Genomic DNA, 14,430 nt, shown 5'->3' on the forward strand with positions numbered 1-14,430 from the left:
GCAACTTCTCCCAACCGTCCAAGAGCAGTTTGGCGCCCAACAATGCCTTTTCCAGCATGATGGAGCACCTTGCCATAAAGCAAAGGTGATAACTAAATGGCTCATGGAACAAAACATAGAGATTTTGGGTCCATGGCCTGGAAACTCCCCAGATCTTAATCCCATTGAGAACGTGTGGTCAATCATCAAGAGACGGGTGGACAAACAAAAAACAACAAATAGAGTTAGGCTCTGTGTGCACGTTGAGAATTTGTTTGCAGAAATTTCTGTAAGGTTTCTGCATCTTTTGGCAGGAAAAAAGTTGTGGTAAAAACGCACGGTTTTTGCATGCAATTTTTTTACAGCAATGAAGGCTTTTCTGAGCTAAAGATATAAAAAAAAATAGCTTTGATGTAATTTCTTGGTTCAACACCACCTTTTTCATGTTGATGCAGTGACATGAGGGTAATGGGATTTGGGCTTGGTGTCAGCAGCGGTCATTGACACCCTGAAAAGGTGTCAGCATGACACCCTCATTACTAAGCTAATAAGTAAATAAACCTACACACACACACACACATTGTCACCAGCCTATGTAGGTGTTAACAGAATGAAAGTACATAGGCTGTAACCAAACAGCAACTGTTAATTTTAAAGAAAAAAGTATTGGGTGGGCTCCTGCGTAATTTTCATAACCAGCAGAGGGAAAGGGGACGGCTGATGTTAATATTTTGGGAAGGAGCCAATAGCCTAACCTCACCACAGTCTTCATTCCAACCCTGACACACCTCTTCAACCTCACTCACAACTGGTGTCTTCCCCTCATTCTTCAAACACACCAAGATCACACCCATCCTCAAAAAGCCCTCCCTCGATCCATCCTCTGTCTAGCTATCGCCTGATATCTCTTCTCCCTTATGTCTAAAAACTACTAGAACAGCATGCATATCCATCTTGAACTGTCCTCCCACCTCTCCTCCCTCTTTGACCGGTTACAATCTGGCTTCTGACCCCATCACTCAACTGCAACTGCCCTAATTAAAGTCACCAATGACCTACTAACTGCCAAGAGCAAGCAACACTACTCTGTCCTCCTTCTCCTGGACCGGTCTTCTGCCTTTGACACTGTGGACCTTTCCCTCCTGCTACAGATTCTATGATCTCTTGGCATCACAAACTTGGCCCTATCCTGGAATTCGTCATATCTTACAGACCGAACTTTCAGTGTCTCCCTCTCCCACACCACCTCCTCACCTCGCCCCTTGTCTGTCGGTGTTCCTCAAGGCTCAGTTCTGGGACCCCTACTCTTCTCCATCTACACCTTCGGCCTGGGACAGCTCGTAGAATCCCACGGTTTGCAGTATCATCTCTATGCCGATGACACGCAGATCTACATATCCGGACCTGACCTCACCTCCTTACTCTCCAAAATCCCACACTGTCTGCTATCTCGGCCTTCTTTTCTGCTCGCTTTCTAAAACAGAACATAGACAAAACAGAATTCATCATCTTTCTCCCATCTCACTCTACCCCTCCACCAGACCTATCCATCAATGTCAATGGCTGCTCACTTTCCCCAGACCCGCATGCTCGGTGCCTCGGGGTGATCCTTGACTCTGCCCTCTATTTCAACCACATATCCAAGCTCTTACCTCCTCCAGCCATATCAAACTCAAAAATATTTCCTGGACCCGCGCATTCCTCGACAACGAAACCACAAAAACACTAGTGCACGCCCTTATCTCCCGCCTTGACTACTGCAACCTCCTACTCTCTGGCCTCCCCTCTAGCACTCTGGCACCACTCCAATCCATCCTACACTCTGCTGTCCCACTAATCTGTCTCCCCGCTATTCCCCAGCCTCTCCCCTATGCCAAGCCCTTCACTGGCTTCCTATCGTCCAGAGGCTACAATTTAAAAAAACCCTTATGACATACAAAGCCATCCACAACCAGTCTCCTCCATACATCTGCAAAATGGTCTCCCGCTACTTACCTACACACAACCTTCGATCCTCACAAGATCTCCTTCTCTACTCCCCTCTTATCTCTTCCCACCACCGCATCAAGATTTCTCCTGTGCTTCCCCCATACTCTGGAATTCTCTACCCCAACACATCAGACTCTCGCCTACCATAGAAACCTTCAAAAAGAACCTGAAGACTCACCTCTTCCGACAAGCCTACAGCCTGCAGTGATCCTCAACCAAATGAACCGCTGCACGACCAACTCCACTCTTTCCTAGTGTATCCTCACCCATCCCCTGCAGACTATGAGCCCTCGCGAGCCGGGTCCTCCCTCCTTCTGTACCTGTTAGTGCCTTGTTTTTTTTACTCATGTTTATTGTATTTGTCTATATTTGCCCCCTTTTCACATGTAAAGCACCAGAGTAAATGGCGCTATAAAAATGTATAATAATAATAGCCATAAAGGTTCACAGGCTATTAATATCAGCTCACAGCTGTTTTCTTAGCCTTTACTGGATAGTTTGTGGGGGGACCCCAGAATTTTTTTTCTTTTTACATAGGGTCCCCCTATAAAATCTAACCAGCAAAGGCTAGGTAGATACGGGCCATTTATAACCTAGGAAGGGGCCATGGATATTGGCCCCATCCCAGACTAAAAATATCAGCTCTCATATAGCTCTCTCAAATCTGGCGCTTAGCCTCGCTCTTTCCACTTGCCCTGCAGCGGTGTTAAGAGGGGTTCATATTTGTGGGGTTGATGTCACTTTTGTATTGTCAGAGGATATCAAGCCCACAGGTTAGTAATGGAGAGGCATCTATAAGGCACCTATCCATTAGTAAACCCATAGTGATATTGTATAAAAACGTCTCCTACAACAAAAATAAAATAAACCACAATATTTCTCACCTGTCCGCAGAGAAGATAATATAATAATAATCTTTATTTTTATATAGCGCTAACATATTCCGCAGCGCTTTACAGTTTTGCACACATTATCATCACTGTCCCCGATGGGGCTCACAATCTAGAATCCCTATCAGTATGTCTTTGGAGTGTGGGAGGAGACCGGAGTGCCCGGAGGAAACCCACGCAAACACGGAGAGAACATACAAACGCTTTGCAGATGTTGTCCTGGGTGGGATTAGACCCCAGCGCTGCAAGGCTGCAGTACTAACCACTGCGCCACCATGATGCCCACGATAATTCACAATGTCCCACAAAGAACATGATGGCTTTTAGAGCAGTCACTGATGTGACTGCTCTCAAAGACAGTCGGTGATACACTGACAGGAGGTAATCGCTCCCACAGTGTATCACTCAACTGCCGTGAGAACTTCCCCCGTAGCGATGCCGTGAGAGCACTGGAGCTGATCAGCTGAGAACTCCAGTGACCTCTCGCACTGCAGATTAGTGATACACTGTGGGAGCAATTACCTCCTGTCAGTGTATCGCCGGCAACTGGGTAGAGCAGTTACATCTCCCGATGCGACTGTTCTACATGTGAGATTGCCATGGGACACTCGGGATTACGTGGACTAAGGCGGACAGGTGGGTATATGGTGGTTTATTATTTTACATTTTTTCTAGGAGACTAGGGCATCGGGGATTTGGTGTTAGGGGAATATAATGTGTTTTTTAAAATTTTTATTTGAATATGTCACAGCCGCGGAGTCACGCTGACATCTGACAGCAGATGCATGATCCCACAGAGCTCTGACCGACAGGCTTACACTGACAGCATGACCCTACAGCGCTCTGACTGAATATCTTATTGGCGGTAGTGTTACCGCCAATAAGAACCTCCGCTCCAGTGTTTCCCACGCTGTCACACAGATGACAGCTTGGGAAGCACTGTAAGAAGCCAGTAAAAACGCAGGAAATACGCAGCAAATCCGAAAACATTTTTATACCTGCGTTTTTGCTGCAGATTTGACTGACTGAAGTATTAAGTATATACATTAACAGATGACAGAAGAGTGGACAAGTCCAAGAGATCCAAACGTAAACCATCCTCCATCAGTATTCGTTATTTTTGCTTTTTCAATCCAGAAAAGTGGTGCAAGAGTGAGAATAACACTGGCTGGCATATTATTGGTACACATTCACTTTCCTTAGCTCAACCAGCACAAATAATACTAAAGCATATAGAATTTATAGTTCTGCGTGTGCTATACTCATAAGGTGAGAGATCCCCCCCTCGTGTCCCAGCCGAACATCAGCCCTATCATATTATGCACATACACAGCTGCCTGTTACTCACTTGTGGCCGATGCAAGGGTACACCTCCCCATAGGGTACATCTTCCCAAGGGTACAGCTCCCCATATGTACACCTTCAAGGGTACACCTCCCTGAGGGTACAGCTAACATGGATACTGTGAAATCGACTACTTCGATTATACGCGTCTCAAACTTTAGTTTGTTTTGGGCTAATACGTGAGCAAAGTCCTCATACTATGCTGTTCTTAAACATCTGCTTGACCTTTTTTTTTTCCTTTAACCTTCAATGGTGCTTGAGACAGATCCGGACACTGCTGTCCTGTGACCAAGGGCCAAGCCTATCATTAGACCCAGAACCACTTTGTGACAGTGAATTACCTTGTGCAGACTTTTCTTTATAATATACCTTACATTGATGTTTTCGTGTTTTATGTAATCTCTTCGGTTTTACATATATTTTTAGTAATATCTTTCCAAGCATTTGGCCCAAGTACAAAGTGCCATAATTCTCTTCAAATGTACCTTGGCTGTGTGTAAGTGTCACTCCTTGTGGACATTAGCGTAGTGTTGATCCATACTTTTCCTCTACTCTCCTGCGTCTCATGCTCTTGCTTTACCCGTTATGCTCCATGTTTTCTTACAGGCACATTTGCATTTCGTTCAGTAATATGTACTGTATATGAACATGCCCAGTATGTTGTACCCTGCTCTGTCTTGTCAAACTTTAATATAAACCTGTAAACCATATAATAAAACTTCGTATTTGTTCAGCTTATTTTTAATAGATTTGTAGTAAAAATCTGTGTTGATGGTGGCATAGTGACATAAGAATCCTCCTTTGGCATTAGGACTTTTGCAATATCGTTTTGTGGAAATGTCTCTATCGTTTCTCCAGTTTCTTGAACTTTGCTTCTGTAAGAAAAAGAAAATACTAAATATTAACCTACTGAGGAATATGACACTAAAGCATAGTATCACAGCATTACAGGCAATAGCGCAAGGATCCTTCGGTAATGATCTTATATTTCACTGTTAGACGACTATAACCCTTCTAAAGACACAAGAATTTTGGACGACATCTTTTTTTCCCCCCAACTTTCTTTTCTGAAAACCATAACTTTTTATTTCTGTAGATGTAGCTACATGAAGGATTGATTTTTGGAGTAATGTCATGACACCATTTTAGGTTTTATTTTTTTCCTCTATTTCACAAACGAAATGTATATGTTTTTTCCTATGTCTTACTACTTTTGCACAATAAAAATACTTAACATTATAAACTACAAACATTGTGTTCAATGTTCATTATGTATCTAACACACAGTCATAAAAAGTATAACATTGGTAGACATTGGGGATTTTGTTTTTTTTCTTAAACCTGTAACCCGTAACCAATTGTTGCAGAACTATGTATGTATGTGATGGCGATTAGGAGGTCAATCTTTTTTTATTTTTTGCTTTAACATGTACTAATATTTAGGCTTTTTAGTCCATCTTATTTATACTTCTTGTTAGAAAAATTGAATATGAGTAGCAAAAATTAACTTAAAAAAAAAACACAAAAAAAAAAACAGGAACATGAATTTATTGGGTACGGATTTAGCTACACATACTGTGGGATACATTGCTCTCCTAACCATGTCTTCTGTAGGGCGGGGTAGTCATTGCAAGCAAAGTACAGCAACATGTAGTATTACATGTCAGATAAATGGGTAATCATGTAATAAATAGGCAGCTTATATCTGCTAGATTGTGAGCTGTAATGAAGGGTTGTCCTTATGAAACAAATCTTGGTCAATGTCATTTCAACAAAACTTGCATGAATCACTAGTATAAGAAAACTGAAGAAACTTTGTAATATATCTTGTCAGAGAAATCTGTTTTCTCTATTGCTTCATTGGAGACACAGGAAACCATGGGTGTATGTTGCTGTCACTTGGAGGCTGACACTAGGCAAAAATAGTTAGCGCCTCCCCAGCACTACATACCCAACAACTGGCAGGAAGCTCATCAGTGCTTATTGTCAGTAGGAGTCAGACACTGGGCTGCACTCAGCCCCTTTTCTACTTTAGGTTTTGTTTTTTTGTTTAATGATTTCCTTTTGCAGATTGAGCTTGTGACTACGGGCAACAGAGTGGACTTGTGTTACTGTGATCTCTCCCTAAAGACTAACAGCACAGTGTGGGATTGCGTCACTACTGTGTCTCCATGGTCCATCCGGCAGAACCCTATCCCCCTAACACATCAAGAGTGTTCAGGACGTCCGCACATAGGGACAGATGATCGGTCCTCGCCAGCATTCCCTGGCCCGCTCGCCCTCCAGAGCCAGATGGGAAGACAGATCCATTACGGCATATAGGTCCTTTGATTTCAGTCCAAAGATCTGCACCCAGGTCCTTTGAAGTCCATCTTCCATCACAGATCTGAGAAGAAGGATTTGGGTTCTTCAGGACAGGTATTTTGAGTCGACGCAGTGACGAGGCTCCATAAAATATGTAACAATCTATGAAAGGAATAAATATTATAGCCTCTTATTATAATAGGCGACCGCCGGGGGATGGGAGGGCAAAACCCCTTCTGTCAGCCTTTCTGGCGACTTCCACGCTCCTCTGCACACTCCCGTGGCTTCCATAGATAAATTTATTCCCCAGCTCCAGCCTGGGCCTTCTCCAAAGCAGGATCATGCATCTGGCAGCACGACCAATTACATGCTTTCAGGCCTACCCTGTCAGCCAATCAGGACACCCCTGTCTCAGCACGCAGGAGCTCTGTGCGTCTTATCCAGGCACCGCCTCTTCCTCCTGTCTTGGCGTGTGGGAATCCTGAGGGTGCTTTTTTCTGGCACCACCCCTCCTGCCGGGCACCATTTTCAGTTGCTGGTTCGTGGTCCACAGCACCTGTTCTCTGCAGTGCAGCTTCCACCTCCACATCTCCGCCGACTTCAGCGCTCCAAGAGTCAGGATCCAAAGCAGACTTCAGCATCACAAAAGTCAGGATCCAAGGTCTGAGTAGGCGCTGCCACCGGGGGCAGCTCTTATCCACAGCATGGCTCATCTTGGCATATTTTCTCTCTATCTATAAATAAACCCAGGGAGCATTACTCCCATTCTCCTGCATTTTGCTTTTTCCACCTGTAATGAAAAAGTTCCCCCCTTGTGGTCAGACCTCATCCGTTTGCCTGAATTGCAACCCATATAATATGCTACACCCCCAGGAGCCCACAGTGCCCGAAACTAAAGAGGGTACTACTCTTTTACCCACACTTGGGACTGATTTTGGAAGTTCCATGGTTTCCTGTGTCCCCCAAAAAGGCAATAGAGAAATAAAGATTTTGGAAACTTACCGTAAAATCTTTTTCTTGGGAGCCTTCATTGGGGGACACCATACCCGCCCTTGTTTACTGTTGTGTTGGTTTCTGTTAGGGTTGTTATATTTCATGTTGCTCCTCCTACTGCTTTCTCACTAACCAATTAGCTTTGTTGCAGTTGGTGGGGATATACTGCTTGGGAGACGCAAACTTTTTTTTGCATAGTGTCAGCCTCCTAGTGGCAGTAAAACACCCATGGTTTCCTGTGTCCCCCAATGAAGGCTCCAAGAAAGATTTTATGGTAGGTACCCAAAATCAAGCTGAGCGTTGGAGCATAGCTTCAGTGACGAGCGGTAACGTCACAGAGGTTACCGCCGGTCACCGGCAGCTGTTCCCACGATCACTTCAGTGTGAGCTGGCTAATGAACTGTGGTGATCTTCATGACATGATCATGTTGAGATCACCACAGTTCATTGGGCCGCTCACAATGAGCAGCCTGTGGAAACCGTAGCTTCAGTGATCTGCGGTAACCTCAATGATGTCACCGCAGGTCACTGAAGTTGCGCTCTGACGCTCAGTTTAGTGTAACCTAGAGTTCAGGCTGTATGGTCGCATCATGCAACCGTTCAGCTTGAAGTTCAGATGAAGCAGAGATGGATTATGACACGGGACAAATGGATTATTGTCGGACAGGTGAAGAATATGGTTTATTATTTTTATAGTAATAAATGGGAAAATAAGGGTGGTGTGTTTATTTCAATTAAAGGACTTGTTTAATACCTTCCACTCTTTAATTTAATTTAATCTGACAGCACATGGACACATGGATAAAGACAGCACATGGATGTGACACACAGACAGCAAACGGATACACGAATGCCACACGGACATGGATCTCACCAGTACTGGTTTTTACAGTACAGGAATCACCAGGACGTGTGAAGTAGGCTTTAGTCAAAGCTAGACAGACTGCCAACTTAACCCCTTAGTGACGGACCCAAATTTTTGAAATCGGACCAGTGTCACTTCATGTGGTAATAACTCTGGAACACTTCAACAAATCCCAGAGATTTTGAGATTGTTTTTTCGTGACACATTATAGTTTATGATAATGGTAAATTTAGGACGATATTTTTTATAAATTCCGTATATACTCGAGTATAAGCCTATCAGAGTATAAGCCGAGACCCCTAACTTTGCCACAAAAAACTGGGAAAACTTAATGACTCGAGTATAAGCCTAGGGTGGAAAATGCAGCAGCTACCGGTAAATTTCAAAAATAAAAATAGATACCAATAAAAGTAAAATTAATTGAGATATCAGCAGGTTAAGTGTTTTTGAATATCCATATTAAATCAGGAGCCCCATATAATGCTCCATACAGTTCATGATGGGCCCCATAAGATGCTACATATTAAAATATGCCCCATGTAATGCAGCACAAATGCTGATTATGGCCCCATGAGATGCCCCATAGAGACATTTGCCCCATATGCTGTTGCTGCGATTTAAAAAAAATAAAATAATGGCATACTCACCACCTCTCGTCACTTGCAATATTCACCTGTCCTCGTTCCACCGCAGGGCGCCGCTGTGTCTTCCGCGTCCTCTGCACTGACGTTCAGGCAGAGGGCGAGCACTAACCATGTCTTCGCGCCCTCTGACCTGAGTGTCACAGCAGTGGACGCGGAAGACAGAGACCGGCGATGGAACGAGGAGAGGTGAATATCGCGCAATGCTGCTCACCCTCCCCATTATACTCACCTGCTCCTGGCGCGGTCTCTGGCAACTTCCCTGATGGTCTTCTCCAGGCGTTGACAGCTTCTTCCAGCGTTGAGCGGTCACTGGTACCGCTCATTACAGTAATGAATATGAAGCTCCACCCTTATGGGAGTGGAGTCGGTACCATGTGACCACTCAACGCTGGCAGAAGCTGTTAGAGCTCGGAGACCATCGGAGATGCAGGGACCGCGCTAGGAGCAGGTGAGTATGTCAGAGCCACCGCTCCCCTTTCCCCGCCGACCCCCCTGGGACAATGACTCGAGTATAAGCCGAGAGGGGCACTTTCAGCCTAAAAAAAATGGACTGAAAATTTCGGCTTATTCTCGAGTATATACGGTAAGCAGAAAAAGCAAAAAGTGGAAAAAATAAAACTTAACTTTTAATACACAAAAGTAGTAAAAAAAACAGGTCACCCAAGTAAACTCTAAATACGGGGTCAAGTCACCACCATATGAAATGGACATAGAAAGATGACAAGCCCTATATGGGATTAAAAGTTTCCAGCACTATATGCGGAATCAATCCGGGATGGGGTACAAAAAGAAGCTGTTCAAAACATATAACAAACAGCCACTGACCCCATATAACCAGACACATATATACAATAGACAGTAATAAGCAAGTAATAAGGGAGAGTGCAGGGCATATGTTTACAGGGGTAGATGTGGACTGCCCTTGTAAGGGCAGGAGCTTGGGAGATAGCTTATTGCAGCCCCGCAGGGATTGACATAGGGATTGTCATCTCTTCATTATCCGGATATTTGTTTGACTCAAGAAAATCCGGTACTCCACTGCCTGCCTTATGGAATTGGTGAGACCTTTCCTGTTTTTTTCATTAGTACAGTAAGCATATTCTCACAGTACATGCTTATTACTGTCTATTGTATATATGTGTCTGGTTATATGGGGTCAGTGGCTGTTTGTTATATGTTTTGAACAGCTTCTTTTTGTACCCCATCCCGGATTGATTCCGCATATAGTGCTGGAAACTTTTAATCCCATATAGGGCTTGTCATCTTTCTATGTCCATTTCATATGGTGGTGACTTGACCCCGTATTTAGAGTTTACTTGGGTGACCTGTTTTTTACTACTTTTGTGTATTAAAAGTTAAGTTTTATTTTTTCCACTTTTTGCTTTTTCTGTGATACTTGTTAGTGGGATCATCTGCAGGGTCTTTCCCTTCTAGGCAGATTTATTGCTTTGTTTATATACGGTAAGCACAAAACATATCAAATTTGAGAAAAATGTAAAAAAGGAAATAGCAATTCTCAAACTTTGAATGATTATCCCTTTAACCCAGATAGTCATACCATGAAAGAGCATTAATAAATAACATTTTATTCATGTCTGCTTTACATCAGCACCATTTGTAAAATGTTCTTTTATTAAAAATGCAGGACACAAGTCTTATATTGGCCATAAATTGTGTTATATTTCATACGCACACATTATAGTTTGTTCAGAATGATCATCTGAAACTGCAAAATACACTGTAATACTTTTAACAGCTAAGAATTCACTTCAGTTGCATCGCCAATCCACCAATTAAACGGAATCTTCATAATTCATGATACCCACACCACGGGCAGCATGTACCGTAACCGGGCTGCACACTTGCTGCCAGGTATATTATTCTCTGCCAATTCAGAGAAAATATACTTTTCTCGGTGCTGCGGCAGATGATTGACAGGTCTCTTTCTATGTACATGCAAGTAAGAGACCAGTCAATCACCTCTAGCAGTGCTGGGAGAGGCTGGCCAAGGGCAGGGCTAGACTAGTCTCATCTCCAGCTATGGCCTTCTGCTGGATCTTCAAAGTATATACTATCGGAAATGTTGAAGCGTTTCAGAGAATAATATACCTAGTTGCAGTCTTGCTGCCACACTGCGATTCTTGCTGCCTGTGGTTTGGACAGCATGAATCACATTATAGGTTCCCTCTAACAGCATACATTTCCCCCCTACCCTGATAGATTGAAACCGTAGTTTTAGAGCACCTCTTCTGGCCTGAGCTAACTAATGCATTGGCAAATGCGAAAATCCTTCAGTACACCTTGGTCTGTCTTCTGATGTGGGAACTGTCCATGTTTCATAAATGTGCCTAAGATTTTTTTTTTTTTTTTACAAGGAGGAAAAGGGAAATAGAAGATAGTATTCTGCTACAGATGGATCTGGATAAGTTGGAAACTTGGGCTGAAAGGTGGCAGATGAGGTTTAACAATGATAAATGTAAGGTTATACACATGGGAAGAAGGAATCAATGTCACCATTACACACTGAACGGGAAACCACTGGGTAAATCTGACAGGGAGAAGGACTTGGGGATCCTAGTTAATGATAAACTTACCTGGAGCAGCCAGTGCCAGGCAGCAGCTGCCAAGGCAAACAGGATCATGGGGTGCATTAAAAGAGGTCTGGATACACATGATGAGAGCATTATACTGCCTCTGTACAAATCCCTAGTTAGACCGCACATGGAGTACTGTGTCCAGTTTTGGGCACCGGTGCTCAGGAAGGATATAATGGAACTAGAGAGAGTACAAAGGAGGGCAACAAAATTAATAAAGGGGATGGGAGAACTACAATACCCAGATAGATTAGCGAAATTAGGATTATTTAGTCTAGAAAAAAGACGACTGAGGGGCGATCTAATAACCATGTATAAGTACATAAGGGGACAATACAAATATCTCGCTGAGGATCTGTTTATACCAAGGAAGGTGACGGGCACAAGGGGGCATTCTTTGCGTCTGGAGGAGAGAAGGTTTTTCCACCAACATAGAAGAGGATTCTTTACTGTTAGGGCAGTGAGAATCTGGAATTGCTTGCCTGAGGAGGTGGTGATGGCGAACTCAGTCGAGGGGTTCAAGAGAGGCCTGGATGTCTTCCTGGAGCAGAACAATATTGTATCATACAATTATTAGGTTCTGTAGAAGGACGTAGATCTGGGTATTTATTATGATGGAATATAGGCTGAACTGGATGGACAAATGTCTTTTTTCGGCCTTACTAACTATGTTACTATGTTATGTTACTATGTTACTAAATGTAAAGAAAATAAACTTTTAATATAAAGAAAAATGCCTCTTTTCCCCACTTCAAACTCTTCTCTAAATTTACCAAGACTGGCTTTCAGCTCACTGAGGGATCAGATTACAGCTATTGCATAGAAGTCTACAGAGAAGGTAGATGGGAGGAAATGAGAGCTAAAAATGTTGCATAAAACAAGTCATATAATACTCAGAAATAGGATTATTCCTCAAGCACACAGACAATTATCCTGGGAAGTCATCTGAAGCGATATTTACACATCAAGAAGTAAATTCCATGTTACCTACTCTGAGCCTGACAGGTACCGTATAAGTGTCCCCATCTACCGCATCTGGGAGTTGGTGCAATCACCGGGAGTCTAGTAATTGGTCCAGACAAGGACGTTCAACTCCCCTATTACACATCTTGGCAACAAGAGTACTTTATTTCAGACACAAATCTGTCAATACAGTATCACCAAAACAGGTTTGTAAGCGATAACATCTTCTGCAGATACTGCACTACATTGTAAATACCATAAAGCTATGTGCACACGTACAGGTTTTTTCACGTTTTTTCGCTCTAAAAACGCTATAAAAAACTCATTAAAAACGCATACATTATGCATTCTATCATTTAGAATGCATTCTGCATGTTTTGTGCACATGGATGCGTTTTTTTCCGCGAAAAAAAACGCATCACGGTAAAAAAATGAGCATGTTCATTATTTTTGCAGATTTTCTGCATTTTTCCCGCAATTCTATGCATTTGGGAAAAAACGCACAAAAAAACGCACCAAAAACGTGGTAAAAACGCATGCGGATTTCTGGCAGAAATGTCCGGTTTTTGTCAGGAAAATTTCTGCAAGAAATCCTGACGTGTGCACATACCCTAAGATATGGCCAAAGAATTGATGACGGGGAGGTTTCCAGTAACCCACTTTATAACCTGCTAGATTTTGTAATTCAGTGTGTCAATACAAGTTTATAATTTAGAAGTAAAATACGATGCGGTTCGGTAACGTTATTCACTAGCAGGCTGAGGTCTAGATTTATTTCTCTATGGTGAAGAGTAGCAGGAGACTGGGATCACTGGAACTTATCCTCTTGCATATTGTGCACACGTTTAGTATTTAAGGAGATTTTTCTGCAGCAAAAAAAAGCTGTTGGCATGAAAACCGCTGAGTAAAATATTCACGTTTTAAATTGCATTTATTTATTGCTCATTTAAATGGGTGAAAAATGCTGCAAAAACTCTGAAAGAATCGACATGCTGCAGATTTGAAAAGACTCTCATGATTGAAATCGGCACAGAAAAAATGAGCAGCGTGTGAGATTACAGAAATCTCATTCACTTTGCTGATACTGTAAACTGAAGATTTTTTTCCACCGCAAAAACAAGTAGAAAACATGCAGCATGTGTAAAGGCCCACACTGTGCTGTAGATGCAGTCCCAGCTTTTGGTGTGGGCCTGTTTGGTAACATTGCAACAGATAAAATGGTGTGCGAGCCCACCTAGGGGTATTTAAAGCTTATTTTTGTTTCAGTCAAACACCGAGTGCTTCTGTGACTGACACTTTTTATATGCAAGTGCAGATTTTGTTGGCTTTACCAGCTTACAACTCTTTGAATGGGCCCAGTTTTTTTACAACTTGCTGGTTGTGGCACCTTTGGGATTACAGTGTGAGTCCATTCAGTTACATTGCGCAGTGACACATCGCGATTATTGGACCAGCCTAAGCTGTCCCGTGTGAGTACATGAGGAACACCACTATTTGATTGCATCATATGACTTGTACCCTTCACTTTTAGTAGCTTTATCCCCTTTGCATTAGAAGTATCACCCGTTTAGTGTTTCTGCCTTTTTCTCCTTCCAGCTTCTCCTCCCTCCACTCTCCATAAGCAGAAATTGTAATTTGACCCCTCACTGCAGACAGATTGGAAACAAATTTAAGCAGTTTTTGAGAGTGAATGATCAGCGCAGGAAGATAAAAAGAGACTAATAACCTGAAAATAGACATTTTTTAACTAAGAAAGTTTTTTAGTTTTTTTTTTAATCTTTGCATTTACTACTCATTTATGAAAAACTAGATGGTGGCCCGATTCTAACGCATTGGGTATTCTAGAATATGCATGCCCACGCAGT

General features: G+C 42.8%; 2 protein-coding genes across 8 annotated transcripts in view; one reads left to right on the forward strand and one right to left on the reverse strand.

The window, feature by feature from the left end:
• The window catches only part of RUFY2 (RUN and FYVE domain containing 2), a 192,566-nt gene that overhangs the window by 173,425 nt on the left and 4,711 nt on the right, over positions 1–14,430 (forward strand). The gene's annotated exons all lie outside the window — the stretch shown is intronic.
• BLOC1S2 (biogenesis of lysosomal organelles complex 1 subunit 2) overlaps positions 4,928–14,430 on the reverse strand; it is a 46,432-nt gene continuing 36,929 nt past the window's right edge. For all 5 annotated transcript variants that reach the window (XM_069753434.1, XM_069753432.1, XM_069753436.1 and 2 more), the window contains one exon: positions 4,928–5,077. In XM_069753434.1, the coding sequence (XP_069609535.1) occupies positions 5,046–5,077 (32 nt within the window). In that variant the 3' untranslated portion in view covers positions 4,928–5,045. The remainder of the gene's footprint in view (positions 5,078–14,430) is intronic.

This window comes from Ranitomeya imitator, chromosome 2 (genome assembly GCF_032444005.1).
Source record: "Ranitomeya imitator isolate aRanImi1 chromosome 2, aRanImi1.pri, whole genome shotgun sequence".
Classification (NCBI taxonomy): Eukaryota; Metazoa; Chordata; class Amphibia; order Anura; family Dendrobatidae; genus Ranitomeya; species Ranitomeya imitator.